Source organism: Phaseolus vulgaris, chromosome 1, assembly GCF_051622355.1.
Source record: "Phaseolus vulgaris cultivar YP4 chromosome 1, ASM5162235v1, whole genome shotgun sequence".
Classification (NCBI taxonomy): Eukaryota; Viridiplantae; Streptophyta; class Magnoliopsida; order Fabales; family Fabaceae; genus Phaseolus; species Phaseolus vulgaris.
Window position 1 is genome coordinate 5,322,245 of NC_143498.1, and position 26,802 is coordinate 5,349,046.

Below are 26,802 nucleotides of genomic sequence, written 5' to 3' on the forward strand. Positions count from 1 at the left end.
TATTCCAAGCACTAGGCTTATAATGTTTTAAGCGCATAATCAAAATATGTTTAGGATATTGTATTTTTGCTTTAAGAGTTGTAAATGATGTTCTTTTAAAACTCATACAAAAGAAGAGACAATTCACAAAACTCGACTTTAAAATAAGACAAAAATAGTATTCAAATATAACCTACCACATCATGAAGCCATTAAAGTACTCACTCTCAAGTGCTTGAGCGACATTCATTCTAGAAGAGAAAAAAATGATATGATTTCTTCACTGATCCAACAATGAATTGTTGTTTGGGTGACAAAACTCACTACGTTTTTTAAATTTAATTTTTCTATTATGTATAACATATATGTCGGTAAAGTAAACATTTATTACAATAATAGAGTCTGATTTTAACTGAAATAAATATTAAAAATAAACAAGGTTAGCACAAATACTAATATTTTTTAGTATTTATAATTATTTAAGTTAGCATCGGTTAAATTAAAACTAATGTTATTTATTTTATTATTTACTTAAGTTAATATCGATTAAGCCGATACTATTATAATATATCTTTAATATTTATCAATATCAATATTAACTAAGATGACATGAATCTATATGTTATTGATAGTTGTCGTTTTGTTGTCAAATTAATATGATTTTAGTGTAGACTTGTCTAACACTAGAGAGATGATAGATAGTATAATTGTGATCAGATGACCCCAAGTCGTCTCCCAAACAAATCCAATAATAAAATCAGTAAATCAATGTTTAGAATCTATGTGCCAACAATAAAAGTTAGCAATAACAATAATAATAAAAAGGGGTTTAGATAGTTGTGCAGAAAAATATAAAAAAAATTAAAATAACAAATAAAAAGCAGTTGATCCCAAGTTCTTCCACTATTGAATTCTTCACAGGTTCTCTAAAGATTAATCCTTTCTCAATCCTCCAACAGAGCTAAACCAGATTGAACAGATCTGATTCAACTGGAACTCACCAGTAAAACATGCGTCTACTAATTTAATCAATACCCACTTTGTTCCGTGCGTATACTCCATGGGAATGCATATCTCCTCTCTCTTGAATCATGCGTCCAAGAAATTAATTAGAACAATGCGAGCTAACTAAGAAACCAAAGTTTAAGATAAGGAAGACTTCAATCATGCGTTCAAGTATAACCTCTCACAAAAACTAGTTTTCCAGAAGATTAGACAATAAAAACAACTGCTATAAATGATTGAAAAATGAAACTTTTATTGAACAAAACCTCAGAACTCAATGGGAGATTACAAAAGAATCAACCAAAAATGTTTAGCCTTCCGTGCGGAGGCAAAACAAAAGAATTACAAAGAAGAAAAAAAACTAAGAAAACCCTATCAAGCTCTCCCTTTTCTCTTTGATGCTTGTGTACTTTTATAGGTTTTTCTACTCCAAGGATCTTGGGAAAATATTGTAGTTTATATTTTGTTAACAGTTTCCAAGTTTCCATCTTTCCAGAATTATTGTATTTTGCAGAAGATTTGCTTCCAATTCTATTTTTTAGATATTGTAGATTTTATTTTCTCTTTCTTCTCCTCAAATTCTTTTTTCCTGTTTTGGTTCAAGAAGCAATTTGGACTTTTGCATATTTGGCCCATTCACAGAGGTAGATGCTTCCTCCGAATAATTTACTTTAAAAACACAAAATTAACAATAATAATAGCTAAGGCCCAAAGAAACCCAATTATAAGAATATTAATTAAAACAATTGATTCATTTATTATTATAGTCCAATAATCTATGAATAAGACTAGTCTGTGAATAAATATATGCTCATCAGCTATGGATATGTGAGTATTCGTGAGAACAAAACTAATTGTACATTATTTTTAATGAAAAAACTCATATTTAAAGATGACAAATCATCTCACTATTTTCTTCTCTCACTTTTCTATTTCCCCTCACACTCATTCACATTCATCTATTTCTTCCACACTCATTTCCTTTATGGACACTCGTCTTCTTCATTCACATTCATCTCCTTCATTCAAATCATCTTTCATCCACTACAATTTTTATTTTTTTTTGTTGAAGATGGAGATGTTACACAAGAATTTTCTTTTAAAATTAATGTCACTAGTGTCAGTCACACCAACACCAATTAAATTAATATTTAAAGTATATTTCTTTTAAAAGCAACTAAACTGATCCTAAATGAAATTAAATTTAAAATAAAAAACATAATAGTATTGACTCTAAATTACTTTACTTAAAAATTAATCTAAAAACACGTTGAGAAATAACGTCGATTTAGTAAATGCTAAAAATTGATCTTCAAAATTCGACACTAATAAATTATACATTACATATTTTAGATTTCATTATTTCTTGTAGTAGAAATAAATAAAAAGTTATATATATAATTTTTAAGCAGATGGGATCTTAGTATAATTTAAAAAATATAAAAAAATAGTAAAATGTATTCTTTCCTCGAGTAAAAAACCCAGTGCATATTTGGGAGTAGTATTTACATTCTGAAAGTAGATTGAGAATAAAATAAAATAGGTGAGAATTTATTTGAATCTGTAGAATCCTTATTCATCCTTGTGTTGTGTCCTTGGTATGCAAGTTGTTCTGAAACTTCCCACGATTTGCATCAATCTTGGGTTTGTGATTGAGATATGACGTTTCAGGATTGTGACCATGATAACAACAACAACGGTGAGAAGAAAGAATGTGCTGATTGAAACCTCTTTTCAACCTCCTTCTTCCCTCTGTTCGATCCAAACAAAAGTATCATAGTTTGGAAGTGACTAAAGATAACCATTTCCAACGTTACATTCATTTGTTTTCTGGAGAGATGGAGAATGACGAAACTCAGATAATTAATTTCACAAAAAGTAAAAAAAAAAAATTGTACTTTTATGTTTTTCGTTATTTTCTTATGTGTGAAATGAAAATTCTAAATTCATTTCAATAAATATTGCAGTGTACAAGTTGTAACGATAGCGAGATGCATGGTATGAATAAATTAAATAAGAAAAAGACCGTGAGATTATGATATATACCTAAACCCTAAATAAATATAATATATAATAACTATCTTCAAAATTTTACTATTAAACCGTATCATTTTAATGACAAAACATTGTAAGAAAATTCTACTATATATGAAATATATTTATTGACATTAACTCGAAGATATTTCAAATTATGGGAGACATTCCATTAATAAAGTTCTAATTTATCAACTGAGACTATCTAAGACAATCTCAAACTACAAAAAATATTCTATAATAAAAAATAATATGAACAATAGCATCTCAACTACCAAAAATATTCTATAACAAAACTTATAAACAATAGCATCTTAATTACATGTATGAAATATATGTAGTGATTATAAAGTGACTATCAACGTCAAACCATAAAAAAAAACATTCCATAACGTATTAAGTAGTTGGTAGATGTTGATAAATACTTAAAATTTAGTATAAGATGTCAAAGTTGGTAGCAAATTTCAATCATTAACAAATATTTATAAATTAAAATCTTGATTTGTTTTCTTTACGAGGCTTGAAAAATGTTAGGCTTAAATTTTTTATTATATATTTTAAATATGTGAAATTAGTATTCTTCCCATCGCAGATGAAAAATGTAGTTTAATTTTGTTCTTGTTTGATGGACTAGGTAGTAGTATTTATCAATTGAATGATTGAATCTTCTCATTTGATTGTTCTCATTCTTCTCTTTTTGGTCTTTTCAGTCGTTCAAGTTTGATTATAGGTCGAAAGGATATTTGTAAAAGATTTTTCAAACGCTCAAATAAGTGTTCGGTATCTAGGTGCAAATGCTACAATAATAACGTATTTTATATTAAATGTAGTATCTATTTATAGTATACGAAGAATCCTTTCGTTGTTTATCTAATTTATTTATCAATTAATACATATTTAATAATTATACTTGTGTGATTTGGTTGATACTAAATATCGACACACATGATCGCTTCATTCTAGACAATACAAATCTATTGTTAAATATCTTACAAATATTTAGTAAGTGCTTATGTTTCTAAAATAATGAAAAGTATATGATAACTAAAATATGAAGTGTTAAAGTTTGGTATTTTATGATTTAGAAATAAAGAAAAAAGGTGTGAGAAGATCCGAAAGATGAAACAGAGGAAGCACCAATTGGCAATGCATGAGAAGAGTGGATTATTACACTCCTTTTAACAACGAAACCGTGACGATGTGTGGCAGTGGCATCTAATGTATTGTGAATTTTGTGGCATCTCAATGAATGACGAAAGGGAAAGTACATAAGGCATGCTTTTTCGTTGGTAGAGGAGAAAACTCTTAATCATCAACACATCAAAACAAATCCATTCCTCCTTCCTATGCTGCACCTTTTCTCTCTCAATAAATCATTTTTGAACAAACTCTTCATGTTTTTTAGAACAAGAGAATAGAAGAAAAGAGAAGGAGAAAAGGGTAAAAGGAAAAAGATGGCGTGCTTTCTGGGCATAGACATAAAACATATAACATAAAACATAAAACATAAACATAAACATAAAGCCTCATAAAGTACCTCTGAGCCACCCTGTCACCATAGTCCCCTACTCCCTACATAACAACACTATATCACATTACCCTCAAACCCAAACCAACCAAACACAACCTTCTCTCTCTAACTTTCCCTCCCTCCCACACTCTGCAAAACGCTCTTCTTTCTTTCTTTCACGTTCCTTCTAAACACCAAAAAACCAAACAAACCCTTCTTCATTCACCTCCTCCTCCTCCTCCTTCTTCTTCTCTCGAGATTCGCGCCCCAACCAAGATCTTCACAGAATCGCTTTCATTTAAACCAAAGGCGGCGACCATTTATTTCTTTCACTACAACCCCCCCATCTCTGACGCCATTTTTCTCCGTGCACACTCTTCTCACCAAAATTAAATAACCAATTACCGCATTCAATTCATTCCATTCGCCAACACGCTTCCACAACCTTCCCTTCCCCAACAACTACTTCACTTCACTTTAGTTTACTTCTGGTTCCTCAACAAGCTTCACTCACCATCGCCTGCTCCTCTCCCTCTTCTTACTTACTAGTACTCCCCTTCACACGCTCCTTCTCACGCACGCACGCGCGCTTCTTCCTGGGTTTGTTGGCATGGCAGGAAACGAACCAAACGGTGGTCTGCCTTGTCGTTTTGTCTGAAACTGAAAAAAAAAAGTTGTTTTTTTTTGTTTTATAATATACCATATAGTTTTCTCTTGTGGTGGGTTTGAAGGAGAGTAATTAGAAAGGCTAAAAAAATGAAGTTTATGAAGTTGGGTTCCAAGCCTGATGTTCTTCAAGCTGACGGAAAATCTATCAGGTTGGTTCTTCTTTTTAGCTTCTTTTTCCCGGTGTCTGATTTTAAGGTTTTTATGTTTCGTGTTTTTCTATGTTTTTGTGTTCTTTGTTATGTTTTTTTTTTGTTTTTTTGCGTCAGGAATATGAACTAACATGATCTTGTTGGTCATTGAAGAAACGTTAGAGGTGTACTTCTAGTTGGAGTTTCATTACTGAATGACTTTCCTTAAAAAAAAAAGAATATTATTTTTTTCTGCATAACCGTCCTGAAGTAATGTTAACACGCTGTATGTTGGTATGATAAAGAAGAGAGTAAAAGTTATTGAATCGGGGGTGGTCCTGAATTCGAGTTGTGAAATTTTTTATTAGTTTGTGGTCCAAATATTGGTAAAGTTGTATGGAGTTCCCAGCATGTTAAATCATTGGATAATGCAGAACCTATTTAATTAATATTTTTGTTATTATGCATGTGATTTCAGTGTTGTACTTATACTTTTCTTACCACCTTGCGAATGCAAGATAAGGTTTGAGAATTTTACTTGTGGATGGATTCTGTGTGGATTTTCAGCCTGTTGTGAAACCGTATGCGACAACGAAGTGTCATCTGTCATGCATGTGGTATATGTATGTATTTCACTGAAAAGTGAGAAACACGTTTGGACAGGTGATATTAATATTGATGTGTCTCCAGGTAGTTATTTTGCTGGGGACTTTAATGTGTTGATTTTTCTGCTGTGTAAATACAATTGTCCTTGGATGTTTGACAAATGAAATTGAATGCTTCCCAATCCCTCAAGATCAGAAATTTCTGGCATTATAATGCGGAAGATATTCTCTAGGGGATGATGTGATATACCTTTCTTTGGACCTGTTTGATTGCTATCAAGATGTAAAACATAACTACTTTTTTGTCACATTATGCTGAACAACATTCATCTTTGTTTAATACTCGTGGCTGCAAGTGTTCCACTGAATACTTTTCTTCTGCCATAATTTGTGATAATGATGTGACATGATCTTGCATGCACCATTGGATGCGGTTTAGTTATAGTTTGGGGTGAGGGTTCAGTGATGCCCTCCTTGTCATGTTTTTCACGACCTGAATAAGTTGCCCTTTTTTTTATAAGCTAAGTAATTCATTTCCAATTTTTGCAGGTATATATCATCTGAATTGGCTACAGATATTATCATAACTGTTGGTGAAGTGAAGTTTCACCTGCACAAGGTATGTATTATTTTCAGTATTTTTGTTTTATAGCCCTCTTAGATAAGAAGATCTTTATGAAAAGAAAAAAAAAGAAAACCTGATTTAATTATTTTAATAAGAGATATTTACAATGACCACCCCTGTTATTTGTGATAATAGCACTCACACCCTGTATAGTTTGGAAAATTACACATACATCCCTTTATTTTGTTTTTAAAGGGGACTTTGTGTATGGTCCCTACGTAAGAGTGGGTAGGTATGTGTAACTCTCTAAACAAAAAGGATGTCAGAATGAGAGAACTGTGCATCCAGTGAGGAGGTAAGTGATTTTTCAAACAATAAGTGTTCAAGTGTAATGAGTCTAACCATTAGGGGAGGTAAGTGCAATTATGGTTTAATTTGATTAATCAGCATGTCTACTAGTAATGTTAGCAAATATTTTTAGTTGTCCATTGTATAACTAGTGAGTTAGCAGTTATTTTGGACATATTTTGTTATTCAACACCTTCATCTCTTACTTACCATTTAATAGCTTATTGTCACTGCTTTTCTATTGGACTGAATGGAATGATTATATAAAGTCCGAATTTGACTATAAGGCCACTCCACTACACCAGTTTGTATTTTAGTTAATGCACAGTTTTCATTTCCTTTTATAATTTCTGGTTTGTGTTGAGGTGAACTACTTTTAGCTTCTTGCTTTTGTTTATTAATGATGTTTTCTCTTGAATTTCAGTTCCCTCTATTGTCCAAGAGTAATCGTTTACAAAAGTTGCTGGCAAGGGCTAATGAAGAGTATTCTGATGAAGTTCAATTGGATGATTTTCCTGGTGGTTCCAAGGCCTTCGAAATATGTGCAAAGTTCTGCTATGGAATGACTGTTACTCTTAATGCTTACAATGTTGTGGCTGCTCGTTGTGGAGCTGAGTACCTTGAAATGACTGAGGATATTGAGAAAGGGAACTTAGTTTTTAAAATTGAGGTGTTTCTTACCTCCAGTATATTTCGTAGTTGGAAGGATTCTATAATTGTTCTCCAAACTACTAAATCTCTTCTGCCATGGTCTGAGGACCTAAAGATAGTTGGGAGATGCATAGATTCCATAGCATCTAAAACTTCTGTGGACCCAGCAAACATCACTTGGTCTTATACTTATAACCGGAAATTATCAGAACTTGATAAAATTGTTGAGGACAAGACAGCACCACAAGACAAAATTGAGCCTGTTCCCAAGGATTGGTGGGTTGAAGATATATGTGAGCTGGACATTGAGCTGTATAAACGGGTTATGATTACAGTCAAATCGAAGGGAAGAATGGATGGAGTTGTGATTGGTGAGGCACTAAAAATGTATGCTGTAAGATGGTTGCCTGATTCTGTTGATGCATTGGTTTCCGATGCGCATGCCCGGAGGAACAAATCTCTTGTAGAAACAATTGTCTGTTTGTTGCCATGTGATAATGGCATGGGTTGTTCATGTAGTTTCTTGCTGAAGCTATTGAAAGTGGCCATATTAGTAGAAGCTGATGAGTCTTCAAGGGGACAATTGATGAAGAACATTGGCCTAAAATTGCATGAAGCTTCTGTCAAAGATTTACTGTTTCCAGCAAGGCTTCCTCAGATCACCAAATTTGATTTTGATCTGGTGCAAAATCTTTTGAACCTATACATGACTAACGTAAGGGGAAGCCGTGATATGGAGATCGAAGAGAAGAAAGATAAAGCAAACGAGTATGAGTCTATTTTAGGCCAGAGGTCTTTATTGAACGTTGGCAAGTTGGTAGATGGCTATCTGGGAGAGATTGCACATGATCCAAATCTCAGCCTCTCTAATTTTGTTAATTTGTCACAGTCAATTCCAGACTTTGCTAGACCAAATCATGATGGTCTGTACAGAGCTATAGACATCTACTTGAAGGTAGGATTTTGTAAACGTGAAGCATACAATTATCCTATGATATAAAAAATTGGCATGACATGACTGAGTCTATTTTTGCATCCTTGGAGAAGATTGTATGAATTACTTGATAAGTTATGCTAATGGTTAGCAAGTTACATATCTAAACTCTATCATTTTTCTACTGTTACTCTAGTTAGTGATGGTTAACTATGTGCATATTTGGTAAGGACTCTAGGAAATGTCAATCTTGTGATTGGTAAGTTTTAGCTAAGCTGATTAATGACATTGAAATATTCATATAGAGTTTTTTTTATCTTCAGGAGCACCCAGGTTTGACAAAAGCTGAAAGGAAGAAGATATGTGGACTAATGGATGTCAAGAAATTGACAGTGGATGCATCCATGCATGCTGCACAGAATGAACGCCTTCCCCTTAGAGTGGTTGTGCAGGTTCTCTATTTCGAGCAGATCAGAGCCGCCTCGAATGGCCGGACACACGGTAACAGTCCACGCGACTCCTCAAGCACTCTTGTGAATGGCAATGAGGAGTGTGTGAAAACTGGGGGAGAGAGCTGCCATTCCCTCAACACCCAGATGTGTCACTTGAAGATCAGAGACGAGGAGTTTCACAAGAATGGGAAACTGAACAAGAAGAGTAGCAAAAACAGCAGAAGTGGCATGCAGTTGCTGCCATCTAGATCAAGGAGAATCTTTGATAAGTTGTGGATTGTTGGAAAAGGGCAAGGAGAAAATAGGAGTTCAGAGACTTCAGGGAGTTCTAATAGTCCAACTTCTGTTGTCCCTGGAGACACCAAATCATCTGGTTCATCATTGAGACACAGGAGGCATTCTATCTCTTAGGAAAGTTGATAATTTAAAAAAACAGGTGAAGGAGAGTGAAATTGCTGTGAAGTGTAAAGTGTTAGGATGTTAAAATGTCTCGTATTATTCATATGCATGCACAAATCAGGAAAAGGTCTCACTACTAGAGTTGCAAAAAAATGTAATGACGTTATAGTTGTGTCTTAAGTCTCTGTATCATTATTCTGGCTAGTGTATCGTCTTAAATTCTTCATAAATCTCTCACTAGTTTAGGGCCTTTTTGTTTCTCATGGAATCACAATCCTTATCTTCACTATTTTAATTTTTTTTTGAGAAACTTCTCAACACTTCTTCTAGCAGAAAAGTTAAATGATTTTCTTCATAATTAAAAATCCAAATTTTCTTGTTTGCATTTTTATTACATTAAAATATAATAAATTTAAAAATATAAAATAATTTAATGACTTGTATGATTATTTTTAATTGAAGAATTATATGATTGTTTTTAAGGGTTAAATAATTACTTTTGGATTATTATACATCTTATTAAATAACAATTATTTTTAATTATAAAAAAGTAAAAATTATATCATTAGAAATGATATCAAAAGTCGTTAAAGAAATTAGTGTTTCTTTATACAATTATATAAATATTATACATTTTTAATGGCATGTAGCATACACCCAAAAAATATTAATATAGGTTCCTTATTACTATGCTTCTTCAATATGATTGTTATGCTATTTCTTATTCATTATTATACTTTTTAAATAAAATAGAGTGTCACTATTTATTTTTGGGCCAGAAAAAGAAAGCGATAGTAACCCAAACAAGGCAAATTTTTCCAGCACCATATCAATTTCAACACCCTATCATTTTTCAAATTTTCTAAAACTATTTTTTATTTTAGATTTAAAAATCCAGAATTCAAAAATACAATTTAAAAATTAAAAAATTCGAAATACAGAAAATACATTAAAAAAAATATGAACACAAAATTAAAAATACATTCTAAAAAAGAATTTTCGAAATTAAGAAACGTGTTCCAAAAATTTAAATCTAAAAATATATTCTGAAAAAAAAAATTGAAAGAATTTTTTATTCACACATTTATCTAAGGTTATTTTCACTATTTCGTAGGAGTATTTTTGTTATTGAAATTGATATGTAGGAAAAATTTGTCCCCAAACAAACCCTAAGTACAATTCAGGTTACGTATATGGGCCTCTAAAACCCACTCAGTTCTAAGTGGGTTGCGGAGGGAAAAGCGTTCTTCAACTTCAGGACTCGAGCTTGATATACGAATAACACTACACAGTTCAAATATCAAACACCTTGTCTGCACGCAAAAACAAGGAACCAGAAAGTGAATCGAAGATGCAGAGACTCAAAGCTCTGCTACCGCAAACTAGGACCTCACTTCGCACTCTCTATTCTCAGCATCGAGCTTTCTCTGCTCAACCAAATTACGCAGTGCACGACGATGGTGATTCCCAGGAGCAGGTCACATGACTCACATTTCTTGTGTGCGCTTTCTCTTCGTTTCGTTTTTTTTTGCGTTTTAATTTTTCAATTCACGACGTCGTTGTTGGATTCCAGATTCTAGTCGAAGGAAGAGTGAAATCGCGAGCAGCTATTCTCAACAGGCCTTCTTCTCTGAATTCGCTGAATTCTTCAATGGTACGGCGTCGTTTTTCCTTTCTCTTTTCGTGTTTTGAGTATGTTCCTCTGAGGTAAACGCCGAGTCGTTTTCATTTCGCAGGTGGCTCGATTGAAGAGGCTGTACGATTCGTGGGAAGAGAACTCTGATATTGGCTTTGTTTTGATGAAGGTATCACTGTTGTTTTCACGCCAATAAGTTGCCATTGAACTAAACGACATAATGATATTGTAATTCATAATTTTCTTTTTACTATGTTTATGGATATTGGTCATTCTGTTGAGTTTGAGTTGCTATATTGTATGCTTTGAAGGGTAGTGGCAGAGCTTTCTGTTCTGGTTCAGATGTTCTTAGGCTGTATCACACACTCAATGAAGGTGAGTGGTATATTAATATTTTATTTATTACGTAGCAAGTATATTGTCTTTTTAGTTTCTTTAGTTTAATTTCTACGCACACTCAATATGAAAATTTGTACTCTGCTAATCAATCAGAAATGATGGTAGATATGAATTTTGAGGTAGTGATTACAAAAGTCAGCAAACGTATCAAGCATAATAATTTGTTATTTATTGGCTGACATGATAATGTTGCACTGCCACTGCATAAACTGTTTTCTCTATTTTATTCAATCTTTCAACTGGATATATCAAGTCATGTCAATAATTTTCACTGAGTAATTTATCCGATTACGGTTTGTAACTTTTCTTATGTTTTAGAGACTATAGTTCTACTGACAAGCACATCACCATTTTAAGTTATACTTGTCATCTTCCAAGCTCTATATAAAAAAAAAGTTATTAAGTAGCTTTCGAAAATCTGTTTTGAATATAGGGTTAGTGCGTGCTTGTTGTTTTGGATAAAAAAAATATGACGTAGTAAGTTGATTTGGTTATTTTAAGGAGTGGAGGCGTAATATATGTTTTTATATGTATGTATCAATTCCTTGTGTGGAATGTGAAGGGCTGTTTGTTACTTTTTGTCTTCATCTAAATGATGTTGTTTTTCTTTAATATCAACATCTTCTACCTGTGTGTGTGTTTAGTTAGATGACGCAGAGGGACTACATCACTCTTCTATGCTAATGGCCTCTGTACCTCAAGTCTTTTCATTTTCATTTTTACTGCCTGAAGTTTATCTTGTCCTCGTTTCTGTTTTAATTTTTTGTTTTCATTTTAATAAAATTTGTTTACTGAAAAACAAAACTATTATTTCGACATAGGACTCCTGAATCACATTCAGACTGAGTCCTACTGCAAGGTGGTGGTGAGAGGTTCACGTGCTTTGGTTTATTGGTCCCTAATTTTGGTAAAAAAATATTTCTGAAGATACTCTTATAGTAATGAATTATGATCAGATGGGTTGCAGATTAAGGCAGTCATGTCAGTATCATGATCTGTAATTAGTTTTGGTCACTTATAATTTTCAGTTGCTTATTCATCAGAGTGCCTTTGACATTTGTCAATGATGACATTTTTAATTTTATAATGAGCAGGAAATGCTGACGAAGCTGAACAGTTTTTCAAAACATTATATTCATTTGTATATCTTCAGGGGACTTATCTTAAACCACATGTAAGTTTTGAATTATTGCATAGTGTTTTAGTTGAGATATTGAGTACTCTGGGTTGAGGAATTGATATATACCTATCATAATTCTTTTTGCTTATGTTCTTCACTCTCCAGTGGACCAATATTGATAATGCTATGCATGGTTGTTAAGCTACAGTGTTAACATGTAAACTTGTCCAAATTACGAGTTTACAAGTTGTCTGCTGCTAATTGAGCTGAAGAAGTTGTGAAGTTGTTTCTTGGTGAACTTGGATAAACCTGGTGGGAATGCTCAAACTCACTCAGAGCTGAGTTGGCGAGTCTGCCTCCATAGCAATTTTAAAGCCAAATGACATTAATCTTCTGGTCTCTTGCATAACTAGGGCCCACTTTTAGATATAATATAATATCTTACATCCTCCCTTTACATGTTTCCTGCCCGTCAAAGTGATGAAACCACGGTCTGGCATTTTCTGTTCTCAGCTCTCTCACATCAGTCAATCAACAATTTTTGCCTTGCCATTCCCCTCTCTGTCCCTCGATTCATATGTGAAGCTTACTGAATCAGCCTTCCTTATCTTATCCCAATTACAAGACCTATTGAAAATTTCCCATTAGTGTAGATGTGGAGACTAACGAATATATTTAACCTTTTTTCAAATAAATTTAAAGTAAGCTTAACCTTTAATAAGTTTAGCACAAATAATTTTATGATACGTACATAGGCATGAGTGAATTTCTATAGTAATGGTACAAATGCAATCTATTACTGGAAAAAAGAGGCTATGAAAAAGAGAAGATTTAGTAAGAGTCTACTTTAAATTTCTTCATGGTTAAAACAACTCCTGTAAATTGAAATAAGATGAAGCATTAAACACACCTATTTGTGTAGAATTTAAAGCAACTAGCAAGATGATTAGAGTAGTTAGTTTCCTCATATATTCATTATGAATGTGAATATTGTCATCTACTGTAACGTTATGAATATTATCACAGTAATGGGTTACAATAGTTGTCTTCTCTATATGATGAATTTTGCATGTGTTTCTTAACTTCCAAAGCTTCTTCAATACCTTAATGATGATCTTGTGGGCATTTATGCAGGTTGCCATTTTGGATGGAATAACAATGGGATGTGGATCTGGAATTTCTCTACCAGGGATGTTCCGTGTGGTAACGGATAAAACTGTATGTGATTTCTTCATAAGTTCATTCACTCAATAAATTGTTTTCTGAGTGCAATAAATGCAGGCAGCTAAACCTTTTTCTGCTTAATCATTTCAGTTTTTTTCTCACCCGGAGGCTCAAATAGGTTTCCACCCAGATGCTGGAGCTTCTTATATTTTGTCTCGCCTACCTGGCTACTTGGGTAATATACATTTTGCATGCTATTTTTGAGCTGGACTCCTGTGTAACACTTTTTATATTCATTTTACCAAAAGATATAATTATATTAATGTATCATTTAAAAGACATTGGAACAGAAATCATGAACTAGTCCTCCTGATTAAGTTAAACTACACAAAGTTGAGGAGAAATATTTGTAGAAAATATTTACTGGAAGATAATTTTCATTTTCTCTAAAAGAACCCAATTCCTTTTAGATCAATTCAGTTATTAAACTTTTGAATGGTTTCTGCATTATATATCCTTAGGTTTAGAACTGGTCCAGAAATTGGACAAAGTGATAGATTTATTGCTGTAAACTTCCCTGATTAGTATGGACAAGATACAGAATCAGTGACATAAGTTGATTTTTTTTTTGAATTTTTATATTTCCAATAAAATATAGTTTGAGAGTTCAAATTTCGGGATAAATATATTTTTCTTATTTTATCGGACTAGATACACCAATTATTTTTCATACGGAAGAGTATTTGATATGGCACATACATAGTATCTGTTCAAATTTCCCATAGAATGTTTAAACAGATGTTATTATGACCAAATTATTCTTGTTTTCATATTCTTTATTTCTTTTATTATTTCTAATATTATATTTTCTTCTCAAAGCTAATTGATTTTTGTGGTTGCAAATATTTTATGTATGAAAAATCTTATCTTCTCTAGACATGGAGTTAAGATTCCCTTACTCTAACCCCCTGCATATCTCGTATTGACTTTACAAGAAAATATTTCATACTGAATATTTATACAATCATTTTCTTTCAAGATCATTGGGATATTCTTGATTTAACTATTGTTTTAAACTTTTACTTATAGTCTTTGCAGTAAACCAGAAAATGATTCCGAGAAATTTATTTATTTATACAGGGGAATACTTGGCCCTTACCGGAGATAAGCTTAATGGTGTTGAAATGATGGCCTGCGGCCTTGCTACTCATTATTCACTAAATGCTGTATGCTTTTCTCTGTTTTTGTGCCTTTGTTTTATCTTTTGGCCTACTCTTGTTTTGCTTACTGTATTTGTCTTCTCCTGACAGAGGCTTGCTATGCTTGAAGAACGCCTCGGTAAACTAATCACAGATGAACCTTCTGTTGTGGAGGCATCCCTTGCACAGTATGGTGATATTGTTTATCCAGATAAGAGCAGTGTCCTTCACAGGTAGTGTTGAACAAGCTTGTCCATATTTCCTTTTTGGGTCTTTGATTTCTATGTATATATTTTTTTTTGGAGAAAGGGTGTCATGAATATGTAGAAAACAGAAATGAATCTAAGAACTACACAGCGACTACTGAATATAGAATTCTAAGATTGTAATTTGAACTAATTTTCAGCTTCTGAGTGTTTCTTTCTTGGCACAGGATTGATACTATTGACAGATGTTTCAGTCACGACACTGTGGAAGAAATTATTGAAGCTTTGGTAAGAATTGTATTAAATCTCTATATTATCTTTCGTGAGTCCAGAGAGTTAAATTAAAAAATAATTAATATCTTTTGATCCATGTATATATATTTATTTATACACGAATGAGCTGAGGGAAAAATTAATCTCTTAGCCTTTTTTCTAATTTTTTTCATCCTCAAGTGTCTGTTTTTTGGTTTTCTGTTTCCTGGCAAAATTTACTGAAGCAAGCATTTTTGTATCAGCGAACTTGTAAGCATTGCACTGATTAAATCTAACACGTAAAAGTTTATGATTATGATTAATAACCATAAAAAATGTGACCAATTATTAGTATAATAATTATTCTTTATATCATAATTCAGCATATAGTAGGAGACAATAAAGTATTAGAAGTGAAACATATAAAATGAGACTCAAAAGCACCCAGTAATAATTATTTATATCATAATTGAGCATATAAGACAATAAAGTATAAAATGTGAGCATATAAAATAAGACTGAAATGCACCCGATCACTTGGGGAACCGACCCACTTAAAAGTTAGCTGTTAAGGTGAGAGAACCAAACACTTAACATTCTACTCAGCATCTCATACTAAATTTAGGATTTACACACTCCGCAATAGTCAAACCCCTGTCATAACACTGCCGCTGAGAACTTACATCTCAATGACTCACTCTCTTACACTTCATTCAACTTTCTCATTTTTCCGTGAAAACAAATACTAGCTCTGATACCAATTGATAAACATCGAAACACTTGGAAAATCCAATCATAAGAGCTTGCTTTAAGGGGGGAGGGGGAGAACCCAACTCACGGGGAATACTCAAATTGATACTCTATTACAAGCACTAAGCATCCCATGCTACTCGCTCTAGGACTTAGGTGCTGGAAAAGATAACAAATGAAAATACCTAATACAACAAGGCCAAAAACTAATTTATTATCCCTAGACTTATCTTTTCCCACACACTGTGTAATCACAGTGAGATAATAAAAATATCTTCCACTAAAATTATTGTGTGAATACAATAATACTAATCTCACCAATATGGTGGCTAAATACTCTTTTGTTTTCTCACTCAAAAGGATTATCTCTCTTGAAATGAGGTTCTCTTTCTCTCAAAATTCTCCTGTTTTGGTTTCTATGAAGTTATACCAAAATGAACAAAAACATTAGCTTTTAAAGTCAGTCTTCCTTATTTGTAGCTATATTTGAATAGACTAGCTTTTCTATTTGTAGCCAATGAACAAAAACATTGGCTAAATACTCTTTGTTGTTTTCTTGTAAAATGTCTTGTTTTTACTTATTATTTTATTTCCTTATATTTCTTTTCACCACTACTGAGGGAAACTCATCCCTCTCCCCCTCCTAATTTAGGTGGAGGGTTAAGGGCTCTAGTAGGCCTGTTGCTCTTCTACGAAATTCATACTTGTCATTTGATAAGGACTTGGTCATCATATCTGTACTATTTTCATTAGTATGGATTTTTTCAAGTTGCTGTTGCTTTGCTTAGATCCAAACTGTCATGCACCCAGTGATATTGCACATCAACATGTTTTGATCTTAAGAAAACTTGAATTCTTGCTAAAATGATTTGCACTTTCACTGTTGCAATTACACAAATATACTCTTGTTCTTCTCTACCTCATGCAGGTATCACTTCATTCATAACATTTAACCATTTGCAAAATTCTAGTTTTGTCATTCCATCATGACATGAGGACAAGAATGAGTTTTGCAGAAGAGCTGCAAGACTATTACAATGCTCAACATAAATCAGGAAGGGGAGGTTGATGGGTTTCCTTCTTTAGTTATGAAGAGAAAGATAAGGAAATAAATAAATTAGTAAGTCAAAATAAAATCTTGAAGTAAAATGACGGTTTTCAACCTTATATGTAGCATGTAGAATAACATCAAACTGAATTTATTTACAAGTCCACTTGTTGACTTCACCAACTTTAAGCTGCACACTTTTAACTTTCCTGAGAAATAGTTAGAATTTGGAATGCGCAAACTGACAAAATCTTTAATCATGCTCACCCTTCAACACTTGTCCAATTTCACAGAATCAACACCTCAAATCAAAGCCCTTCCCGTATCTGCAACCCTTAGAAGTTGTGGCTTCTTTGGGAAGCCCATCTGAGTGTCATAACTTGTCTGTAGCCAAGTCAAAATAACAAGAATTTGGTTCCTTTCTATGTTCCAGTCTTCAGTTGAAGAAGGTAATGGGAACACCAAGCCGACATAAAAGATACAGGCAATACATAAGCATTTTGGGTTCTTACATAACGAAATTTCAATATTGATGGTATCTTGATCCACACTCCATGGTATCTGTTTTTATCTTTTACCAGCTCCCTGTCATCAAAATACTGAAAATAGTGATTTCAGAAGAAGGAACCTTATTGAAACTTTTTCATAAAGTAATGGGGGCTCCCTAACCCAAAAAAAAATAAATTAAAGCAATATAGGCAGAAAAGTAGGCAGTTAACTGAACATTTCTGATTTCGTTAGAAGAAAGAGGTGATGAATTTTTTGATGTTTTTCTTCATCTGGTGCTTAATTACACTGCTTTTTGATACTTTGCTTTACCTTTTCAAAATGAAATGTTATTCCGTCAGGAGAAAGAGGCTGTCGAGTCTTGTGACAATTGGTGTTCGACTGCTCTAAGGAGAATAAGAGAAGCCTCCCCATTGAGTTTAAAAGTTATTTTACGATCTGTGAGTTTACATTTCCCTTGCATGTTAATTTCCCTTTAAAGGTCTTTGTCTTTTGCATTTACCTCCTTCTCTACTTAATCTAGATACGTGAAGGTAGATTTGAAACTCTCGATAAATGTCTTGTACGTGAGTACCGTATTTCCCTACATGGAATTTCTAAGAATGTCTCCTCCGATTTCTTCGAGGTAATGATTTCTCTGTATCTTTTCCGTAAACAATTTAATTTTCTTTTTTATTTTACTTTACTCATTCATGCAGGGTGTTCGAGCAAGAATGGTTGATAAAGATTTCGCACCAAAGGTATATCTATTTTATCTATGCGTCTGTTAAATACCTATGGTGGGAAGTTATCTGAAGCATTTCATTCCCAAAATTGCAGTGGGATCCACCTAGTTTAAAAGAAATATCAGAGGACATGGTTGACTACTATTTCTCTCCGTTAGAGTCTGAACTAATGCTACCGACGGCTTTGCGAGAACCTTACATGTGAAACTACCATACTTCCAAGCAATGCTCCTCACTAGCAAGAGTAAGGCAAATAAATTCTAATTTTGTGCTTAAACTTCATTAGAACTATTTAACATATGTTTGTTGTATTGGTATAAAAAATGTAGAACCCACATTTATATATTTGGTGGGGAGGGGTGGTTGAATTTCTACCGCTCTTCCATTAAAAATGTACGCCTTCTAATTTTCTCATTGCTTGCACTTAAGCATAAGCTAATCTAAAAGTCTAGTCCATTAGTTGAAAGGACTGTTTCTTCCTGTACCTCAAAATGTTCTTCTGACACCCAATACAAAACATGAAAATATTTTTTTATTCTTCTTATGCCACCTCCATATTTCGGATTACATAATCCAAAATGGTATTCCGGAATATATAATTCGGAAGTCTGGATTTGATAGTAGCTTCTGGATTATGTAATCCAGACACTTATTTGAAAAAAAGTTTCCGAATTACATAATTCGGAAGCTAGAAAAAACTTTTGGATTATGTAATTCGGAAGCTAATTACGAATGTAAAAAATGACTTCTAGATTATGTAATTCGAAAGATTATAAAGGGACATTTTTGGAAATATGAAAATTTATGTAGGTGAGTGAAGAACATATGGAGGTGCAGGAAGAAACAGTTGTTGAAAGAGTGTCAAATAGACTTGTAAATTTGGCCCAGCCCACAGAGCTTGGCTCAAATCCACATGGGTTGTGTCGAAAAACCCATAGGGCCAAAAAGCCCACATAAGAAAAAGCTCATAAGGGCAAAATGTCACCAAAAGCCCCATGGGTCAGGGCCAAAATGCAAAATTTATATATTCTGAACAATTTAGGAAACAAATTTTATGAAAATCTAACTGAAAAAGGTAATTTTGGTATTTTTCAAAGTATTGGGTGCAGGAAGAATTTGTGGGGAAATGAGTGTGGTCGGTTCTGTTTGTTCCAATGAGCCAAGGGAAAAATTGAGCTAGGTCGGTCCTGCCTATAAAATAATTGGTTTTGGCCAATTTTGACTTGATTTAAAAAATAAAATATGATTTTAAAATTTTAAAATTTTAAAATGTAAAAAAAAAATACCTATTTTTCAAAATTTGAGTCACAAGGAAAATTAATTTTGATTTTTAGATGTAGTATACATTTTAACCCATGTACATTTTTAATAAAACACTTTTATTTTTAATTTTTTAAATTATAATAATAATTTTTAAAAACAGGTGTGTCCATAAGTAGGCGCGGTTTTAGTTTGGGCCACAGGTAAAACGGTTCAGGTAGAAATTAATCTGATTCAATTTATGTTATTATTTTTTAATCTAGCCTGGTTTATTTTATAGGTTATTAAGTCCTATTTCTGTCATCTTTGCTTTCCGTAGTTCAATTTTAATGAAAGTACTAATTGTTAAGTAAAGAGGAAAATCTAATCCAAAAGACAAAAGTCTAGTCCACTGGACAGGAGAACTTATGCTTTGTTTGGTAAGAGTCATTTACTATTTGTGAGGATTTTGAGATCATTTATCATAATTGTGTATTTGGTTTTAGTGATTTATAAGGATATATGATGATTTATAGGGAAAGTTTTGAAAGAGAGAATGAAGTGGGAGATGAAAAGAAAGGAGTATATTTGTAGGGTTTATTTGATTTATTACTAATTTACCCCTATATTTGATATTTTGTTTTTTTTAAAAAAATCTATTTATTAGTTAAATCATTTTTAAAATTATTGGAAAATAAGAAATAATATTTTTAAGAATTTTTTTTTCACATAAAAATTTTCATATTTTAAAAACTCGCCTCAAGACAATTTTGTCATTACCTTAAAAGTATATCAATCACATCAATTAATAAAATGTCCATTCAAATTCACTGTCTTTTTTATTTACTATCTTTTCAACCCATTATGGTTGTGTTTGGATTGGGAAAAATTTGAGTGAGTGAATTTGAAGTGATTTAAGAAGAAAGTATAAAAAATGAAGTTGTTTGGCTTAAGGTATGTTAGAATGAATTTGTGAAAAAAGATTATTATAGTTTTTGAGTGATATGATGGTCGTAAGAAGATTTTTAAAATATGTAAAATATAAGTTTAGAATTTTATTCTTATTTTTAAAAATATTTAAATAATAAAATATAAGATTTTTTTTGTATAGATTTGAGTTAATTAAAATATTTAATTGTAAAAAATATTTTTTATTATAAATACATATAATAAAATATTTATATTTTTACATTCATAAATTTATTTTTTAGAATTGAAAATTATGTAAATTTATTTATCTTTTTATTTTTAAAATTTGGTTATGTTTTAAAAATTAAAAAATGAACTATGGACAAAGTAGAAAAAATAGATGTTACGTGTTTTTCTCCTTTGTTTTGTGAAGTTTCTTTACTTATATGTAAAGAACACATTTCAAGCAATCAATGCATTTTTTCTTCTAACAAATCTCTGCCAATCTATAGAAACAAACACAAATCCTTCCACAAATCTTTATTCGACTACAGTAAATGTACAGAAACAACCATAGCATTCAAGTCAATTCTCCATTTTTCACTCTTGACCAAACAAAGCATAAGGGCTGAAGTACACATCAAGTAAGCTTGATGTGCATGCTACTTAAAGTGGGGGGACTCGTAATAGTCTCCCTTGGAAGTTTCAACTTGTTATCTATCCCTAAATACAAGTGGTTACTAGGAGGACAGAAAATTTATAAATGCACGCTTTATGCTGATAATCGGTTACTAGGTGGTGTGTAAACATTTTTATAAAATTATATGCATTTTTACGTCTTTTCGCAAGTCATGCAGTGATTTATATATCTACTGTAGATTTGTTTATAAACAATTCCGGATAAAGAGGCGTTGATGCAGTTGGCAGATGCACCATGGACTGTCGCATTCGCCTGCTTCGACCAAACTTTCGCCATCAAAGGTTCTTGTCTGACTATCTGTTGGGTTATCGGATGAACTTCCAATGTTAGAAATTATCATTGTCCTTGGATGTGTAGTGTACTTTAACGTTGGTTCACAATACAAGTGAACGGATCATATATGTTTCTTTCGTTGTTTACTTTCATTTAAGTTATATTGAAATCCTAGCTGTTCGTATACTGAAAACCCTCAATCAGGGGCCCGGTCATGCAATGAAACTAACAAAATATTTCCTTGTAAGTTTGAAGCGAAGCCATGACCAATGCCTAGGAAGACAATGTCTACTCTCTGGAATGCGTTTGAGTAAACACCTCTAACTACTTGTTTAATTAGAGTGTAATTTGGAAGATTTCTTATCAAGTTTATAGAAGATAATTTATTATGAACCCTTTTTAATTTATTCTAAAATTTTACAGTCAAATTTAGCATAGATTTTCAGTACCAAAAGTTGAATAATTTTTTCATTTAAACTGATTATTCACATTGGGACCAGATGCTTTTTCTAATATATGTCTAGTTGTAGAAAACCTTAAATATCTATTTTTAGAAAACTACCCACTCTGAGCTCTTGCCCTTAATAGAATGCCCCGGGAAAAAAGGGACAAAAAGGCACTATGGTGATCTCGATCAATTTTTTCTCTCAACAAACTTGTTTTTGGTACACTATCCCAACTCAACACTAAAACAGATCTCCATCACATTAAATCATCAATTAGGATTCATTATTTAAAAGGCGATGAAGCGAGTTACAGCAAATGTTTAATGGTTCTTAGTACTGTAGTAAGACAGCAAAAAAATTCTATAAGGAGGTAAAATAGTAGATATTTAAAGAATAATTAGTTGTTGGACTGCAGTGTACCTGATATATTTTTACTACACCTTTTCCATCTCCTCTCACGATCATACTTTTTTTTTTTAAACTGTAAACGGCGCATGTGGTTCTTGGCGCTCCCTTTGCGCATAGTTATAATCATAAAGTTGTCTTTGACTCTCCTTATGGATATCTTGTCTTCCTAAAATTAATCCTCTCCATACATTATTATAAAGAGGGAAAAATTAATATTTCATTAACATCTTAAAAATTATATTTATAAATAATTAATTTGGTTTTATTTTAGTTTTGAATAAATAAAATAAATATATTAAACCTTTAGTACAAAAAAATTATATATGATTTTAATAGTTATTTTTATAATGGAATATAGTTTTCTGCAATCTTTTACTAAATTTGTCATACCAAAAATAAAATTGAAAATTTAAATATTTTTTTTATTGAATTTCAACAAATGACTATTTTGGTTGGGCATGATATAGATGAATTTCAAAAACAAAATTCACTCTGACCTTTTATATTTTTTAGAATCTGATTTAATCCACTTAAAAAACCATTTACGTGATTTAATTCATTTACTTTTTTTAAAATAATTCTTGCAAGTTTAGAAGAATACTGTCAATTATAAAAAAAACATGCTATCGTGTACACATTGTCTCAATTTCAAGATTATTAAAGTGTGAATTAGTCTGCATTGGAGTATTCTCATAGCCATGATAAACCACACCAAGAAATGGGTTGATATTCTAGTTTGAAAATATATTTTTTGAAGTCAACAAATCAAACAATAAATAAATGTTTAATAATTTTATAATATTATAATAAGTTTAAATAACAATACAATAAAAATGTATTCACTTAAATAGGTTGATCGGTTAGGTTTAAAAGATTATTTAAATAACCTAAGACCTGAGTTTTTAACCAAATAAAATAGACTTTCATGAAAGTCTAAGCTTAGTTTACTTCTTCAAAAAGTCTGGTCATCATATAGCCAAATTTATCTTCATCTTTAAACATAAAAGGAATCCATCAAAATTCATGATTTCTAATAACTTCATGATGGAAAATGTCGAAACTGAAATAACATTTCTTTCTGAATCAAGAGTAACATGAAATTGGCAATGAAGGATGACTTAACTAAGAGCTTAATCAACTGAACCTATCATATTAATCTTTGGTTCTTACAAATTCTAACTGGATTCAAATGCCTTCATTCAGACGGCGCTTGAGGTACTCAACCTGAACGTCCTTGGTAAGAGGTATCACCCCATTTTTGTACAAAGCAGAAGCCAATGTTGGAGTTAATTTAGTCTTTACAATGCCATCATTTTCACTGTCAAGACTTACTTCCTGACCAAACACTGTGGCCTTCTTTTCAACCCTCTTCGTCACTGTCTCTTCAACGCTAGGAAATGTCAACAATTTCATCAAACCTTCGCTATCCTGCAAAAATATAGGCTGTACATTTCAAACAAAATCGAAGGTAGAATGAAAACAAAGAAAATTATATGAAATATAACAAGGTATTGGAGATTACACCATCTTCTAACTATTGTTAATAAGCTAATCAGGTCACTTGTTTTCAAGTTATCATCAGTTCATTCTTGGATGTTCAATCTTACAAACTTTACATTCAAGATATTTAGTACTAGAACTCGGTATAAGGGTGTGTTCAAGATCTTACATTGACTGCAGTATAACCAAATTAAAGTGTGTAAATGGAAATAACCCTTGTATTATATTTCAGTTATGTGGAATTGAGTAGGCCAAAACTCAAACTATATATGAATGATGGAAATCATGGAACTAAATAAGCCAAGCCAACACAACACAAAGCAATCCACACACCTTGGCTCGAATTAAAGGCTCATAGTCTTGAGGAGCATCCCTGAATTTCACCTCAGCTACAAACTTTCCATAATGAATCCTTCTTGAGATAGCCTGCAAATATTTTATAGAATGAACTGTCAGAATCATTACTAACTTAGGAGCTAGCAAATTATCAAGTTAGACAAAAAGGCTACGTTTGGATAAACTTCTTAACGAGCACATGTAAATTGAAATCAACTTGTGTAAAATAACTTTGCAGAAAACTTTCATTTAACCTTTCTAAAAACTACTTGGTTTGGTGTATAATTGTGTGATTGCATCTGTGTTTCTAATGCATGTATCTCCCTGTTTACACGTCCAAAGCAGGAAAAGTCACAGAATCTACTTTTTGTAGCTTATGTCACCGATAACAAAAATGTTATCAGATTTGATTTTAAGTTATGGAATGGAAAAAGTTTGATTCATTTTATTATCCTATTAGTATTTAGTGATCAGTTTATCTAAACATGGCTTAAAGTACAAACACGAAACAATAGTTGAGTTGAGATTGCTTTCCACAAAAGTTAAACTGCAAAGATAGTTCTACATAAACTCATTCATAAACATGCTCCTAAAGAACATCAGAGCATATATTACCTGCATTAATGAAAGATCAGCAGCAGCAGTTTCCGCATAGTTGCCATCATCACCCGGAGTAGCAAGAGATGGAAGTAAATCTTTGAAATACATTTTCAAGATGGACTTGTTTATGTTAATTGAAGCAGCTCCAGGATGCAAAAACTAAAGATGGAATTAAGTTAACAGAGTGACCCTTTATCATCTAAATTTCATGAATTGTGGAAATTGGAAAATGGTATCACATGACTGAATTACCTGTGAGAAGGGGTAAGATGGCACACTTGATGGTGGTAAATTTTCAGGGAAGAAGGGGTTTTCTTCAGGGTTTGTGTATCTTCCAGCCTGTAATTCACCCTATTATTTTAGACCTAACATTCTTTCAAATGCATAAAACAGAATACGGAAAATAAGAACAACACATGCTGATGACTAGCAGAGATTCAGTATTATGATGGTCATAACTCATATCAGAAGCAGAAAATTCTACAGATACCTCTCATCTTGAAAAAGTTCTACAGAAGTTCCATCTTGTTAAAAGAAAAGTACAAGGGCATCACATTATGAGAGATGCCCCTCCTTTTTTTTTCACCTAAGATAAGAGTAAGAAGAGACTGGATTTTGCAATGACTTACAAAATCAACTTATCCTTTCATCCACATTTTTCTTTCAACAATAAAAAGAAGTACATAAAATTAAAATTAAGATCCCAAAACTGATAATCAAATTAACTGCCTGGGTTAGCATGCTACTAGGAATGTTTTGTCTGAGAAATTTGGTGTTCTAAGTAGTATTCAACACGGGTCTTTAACTCTCTGATCTTGATGCTAGATTCCTATTCTTGGTTATATGGTTCCACATCTCAGGTGTGATTTTTTTTATGTTTATTGAGAAGCTAATAGGTATAGCTTCCAAATCCTTATTTCTGAAAAGTTTTCAAACAAGTTGATTATCACAAGCATATTTCAATGATATTATTTTAACATCCATTTGCACACACCTACAATCTCAAGAAAAAAGAATATGCCAAATTCATTGAAAGAAAAGCACATGCCATCCATTCAGATGCACTATCACTGTCACAATACCATTATAACGACATAATCTGACAACCCAGCACAAAACAAGACAACATAAACAAACAAGCTAAGAATAAGGTAATAGTAACGAATAGTACCTTAGCTTGAATGTCCTCTGTATTTTTAACAACAAATTCAAACAATGAGCCAGAAAAGCCAGGGATTTGAGCATACTTCTCATCATAGGTGTGAGAATTGAAAGGAAACTTGGCTCTCTCAATGAGAGCATAAATGATGGTATCCTCTTGCCTAATCAAATTCTCCCTCACCGAAGCCAGAGTGTACACTTTTTCTTCTGCTTTGGCCATTCTGCATCTCACGGCACATATTGTCAACACAAGAATCACCAATGGAAACCGATGCATCATATCATCAACCCAAGAAGTTGAAATTGAAACACCAAGATTATGATTCTGATTCTGATTCTGATTCTGATATGAAACAAATGATGATTGTGCTGACATTATATAGTACAAGGAGATACCAACACGGGTAATATAATAACTTAAAAGTCAAATTCAGCGCAACCCATTTAATCATACGATTCAAAATTTCATTTTACATATATCACAATATCCATATACATGTTTGACATCCCAAACCAAAAAGACAGATTGTGCATTGTAGAAAAAGTCAAATGGTGGAAAAAGAACGTACCTTGAAATTAAGGTGCAGGAAATGAAGTGGGGTTGTGGGGATTGGAATTGAATTGTAATTAGAGACTCCTTTTGAGGTTTATGCAATCTATAACACAAAAATGAGAGAGAGGAAGATAAAGGGTATAAGGGATTAATAAATAGCAGTGAAGGGAATAAAAAAAAGAAGAACGTGATGTGTTGGTGTTGCATTGCGTAGATTGGTGTAGGTTTAAAGGGTTGGTCTTGTTGCCATTTCCTTCCAAGTTGGAACTTGCCACACCCCAACAAACATGTGGGTCCCACACCCATGTCCCTTCTTAACTCTTAAGAATTCATGTATTTATGTGGGACCCACTTAAAAGTGTTGGATTTTTTAATAGATGAAACTCTTGTTC

At 32.4% G+C, this 26,802-nt stretch overlaps 3 protein-coding genes across 8 annotated transcripts; 2 read left to right on the plus strand and 1 right to left on the minus strand.

Annotated features, from left to right (window-relative positions):
• The first annotated feature begins 4,312 nt into the window (after positions 1-4,312).
• On the plus strand, positions 4,313-9,544 carry ENP (Phototropic-responsive NPH3 family protein). The gene is made up of 4 exons (XM_068619971.2): positions 4,313-5,346; positions 6,480-6,549; positions 7,268-8,449; positions 8,752-9,544. The coding sequence occupies exons 1-4, from the start codon at positions 5,285-5,287 to the stop codon at positions 9,289-9,291; spliced, it is 1,854 nt and encodes a 617-aa protein (XP_068476072.1). The 5' UTR covers positions 4,313-5,284; the 3' UTR covers positions 9,292-9,544.
• An 851-nt stretch (positions 9,545-10,395) lies between these two features.
• Positions 10,396-21,799, plus strand: LOC137816702 (ATP-dependent caseinolytic (Clp) protease/crotonase family protein). 4 transcript variants are annotated; one of them, XM_068619970.2, is made up of 15 exons: positions 10,396-10,756; positions 10,853-10,933; positions 11,016-11,084; positions 11,227-11,290; positions 12,409-12,488; positions 13,569-13,652; positions 13,749-13,833; positions 14,739-14,824; positions 14,909-15,030; positions 15,231-15,291; positions 17,902-18,000; positions 18,084-18,185; positions 18,259-18,300; positions 18,380-18,529; positions 19,709-19,825. In XM_068619970.2, exons 1-14 carry the CDS (start codon positions 10,631-10,633, stop codon positions 18,488-18,490), a joined length of 1,212 nt encoding a protein of 403 aa, XP_068476071.1. In that variant the 5' UTR covers positions 10,396-10,630; the 3' UTR covers positions 18,491-18,529; positions 19,709-19,825. The 4 variants fall into 4 exon arrangements, with proteins under 4 accessions (XP_068476071.1, XP_068476069.1, XP_090154890.1 ...); XM_068619968.2 differs by lacking the exon at positions 19,709-19,825 and adding an exon at positions 21,312-21,799 and having other exon boundaries at positions 10,407-10,756; XM_090298764.1 differs by lacking the exon at positions 19,709-19,825 and adding an exon at positions 21,342-21,799 and having other exon boundaries at positions 10,451-10,756.
• Positions 21,800-23,316: 1,517 nt separating this feature from the next.
• CM2 (chorismate mutase 2) lies at positions 23,317-26,802 on the minus strand. 3 transcript variants are annotated; one of them, XM_068619962.2, is made up of 6 exons: positions 26,427-26,802; positions 25,868-26,078; positions 24,949-25,035; positions 24,712-24,855; positions 24,094-24,186; positions 23,317-23,688 (listed from the first exon to the last, which is right to left on the minus strand). In XM_068619962.2, exons 1-6 carry the CDS (start codon positions 26,714-26,716, stop codon positions 23,446-23,448), a joined length of 1,068 nt encoding a protein of 355 aa, XP_068476063.1. In that variant the 5' UTR covers positions 26,717-26,802; the 3' UTR covers positions 23,317-23,445. The 3 variants fall into 3 exon arrangements, with proteins under 3 accessions (XP_068476063.1, XP_090154904.1, XP_068476064.1); XM_090298778.1 differs by having other exon boundaries at positions 25,868-26,194; positions 26,427-26,610; XM_068619963.2 differs by having other exon boundaries at positions 25,868-26,200; positions 26,427-26,566.